At 51.1% G+C, this 1759-nt stretch overlaps 1 protein-coding gene across 1 annotated transcript in view; it reads right to left on the reverse strand.

The window, feature by feature from the left end:
• Window positions 1-1355: 1355 nt before the first annotated feature.
• Window positions 1356-1759, reverse strand: part of LRRC74A (leucine rich repeat containing 74A) — a 32903-nt gene continuing 32499 nt past the window's right edge. The window contains exon 17 of the mRNA XM_021710517.1: window positions 1356-1463. Coding sequence (XP_021566192.1) covers window positions 1356-1463 — 108 coding nt within the window. The remainder of the gene's footprint in view (window positions 1464-1759) is intronic.

Consider the following 1759-nt stretch of genomic DNA (forward strand, 5'->3'; position numbering starts at 1 on the left):
TCGCCAGAGCCCAGCAGGTCGATGCTGGGGTGGCTGTGAGCATGCCACTGCACTCCAGCCTGGGCAACGGAGTGAGACTCCAACGAGAGAGAGAGAGAGAGAGAGAGAGAGAGAGAGAGAGAGAAGAAAGAAAGAAAATCTGTGTGTGTAAACAGCAGTGGTGAAAACACTCATGTGCAGTGAGCCCCTCTACTGTACTCCAGGGAGTGTTCGAGGTGCTTTACAGGCATGAGTTCATGCAATCTTCAAACACTATGATGAGCCCCATTATACGGATGAGAAAACGGAGGCACAGGGGTGTTGAGCGACTTGCTCAAGGCTCCACAGGAGTGAAACTGGGTTGGAACTCAGGTGGTCTGGCCCAGAGCCCATGTTTTTGAAAATTATATCGCTCACATTCTCATGCACGTGCACATGCTTGTACACACACTCACACAATGGTTACAAGTTCACAGGGAAGGGCATGGACACGAGCACCTGGAGTTGTTCTCCAGGGCCCTCTGGGGAGGCAGCATGAGCTATGGGGGGAGGCAAAGGAGACCTTCATTTTCTTCTTGCTATACTTACGTGGATTCAGAATTTTTACAATTAGATATTATTTGTAGCAAAAAATGAAAATAGCTGGGCATGGTGGCTCATGCTTGTAATACCAGCACTTTGGGAGGCTGAAGCGGGAGAATTGCTTGAGCCCAGAAGTTCGAGACCAGCCTGGGCAACATAGTGAGACCTAATTTCTACCAAAAAAAAAAAAAAAAAAAAGCTGGATGTGGTGGTACCTATAGTTCCAGCAACTCAGGATGCTGAGGCAGAAGGATCGTCTGAGCTCAAAAGGTCAGGGCTGCGGTGAGCCGTGATCGTTCCACTGCACTCCAGCCTGGGCAACAGAGTGAGATTCTAACTCAAAAACAAAAACAAAAAAAACCAAAAAACCCCCCCAAAATACCCAGGTGCAGTGACCCACGCCTGTAATCCCAGCACTCTGGGAGACTGAGGTGAGAGGATTGCTTGAACCCAGAAGTTTGAGACAACCTGGCGAGACCTCATCTCTACAGTACACTAAAAAAAAAAAATTAGCTGGGCATGGGGGCGGCTGCGGGGACTGGGAGCATGCCACTGCACTCCAGCCTGGGGGGAGACAGAGCGAGACTCTAATGCAAAAAAAAAAAAAAAAAAAAAAAAAAAGCCAAAAAAAACCCCAAACAAACAAGCAGAAGAGGTTCATGCTACAGTAAAAGGAAACTCTGCTTTTTGACCTGAATCATACAGCAGTGGCATGTACTCTCTGAGAGGCCCCAAGAGACCCCAACTCGAGTCCTGAGACCAAGGACACAGGCCCCGGTTCTGCCTCTCGATGGTCACGTGACCCCGTCTGCAAACCTGGAGATGTTGCTGGTTGTCGAACCTGGTTTGGAGACCTCGCTTTGGGCATCTGCCACGAGCTTCCCAAGGCACAAGAGGTGCCGCTTTTCGGGGGGCAGGTGAGGAGGCACAGGCCGGCAGCCAAGCAGCACCAGAAGGGGAGTGTGCTGAGCCGGCCTTGCCCCCCGACTGGATGACAGGGTCCCTCGGAGTGATGCCCTGTGCCAGCCCCTCACGAGCATGTCCCCACTTCGTCTTCTCGAAGCCCCCTCGGGCACTGCAGTCATCACCCCATTTTATTTATTATTTTGTTTGTTTTTTGTTTTTTTTTTGAGTTGGAGTCTCACTCTGTCGCCCAGACTGGAGTGCAGTGGCCACTCCCGGCCACCGCAGCCTCGAC

The sequence above is a fragment of the Carlito syrichta genome, unplaced genomic scaffold (genome assembly GCF_000164805.1).
Source record: "Carlito syrichta isolate Samal-C Ts95f unplaced genomic scaffold, Tarsius_syrichta-2.0.1 Scaffold289318, whole genome shotgun sequence".
NCBI classification, from domain to species: domain Eukaryota; kingdom Metazoa; phylum Chordata; class Mammalia; order Primates; family Tarsiidae; genus Carlito; species Carlito syrichta.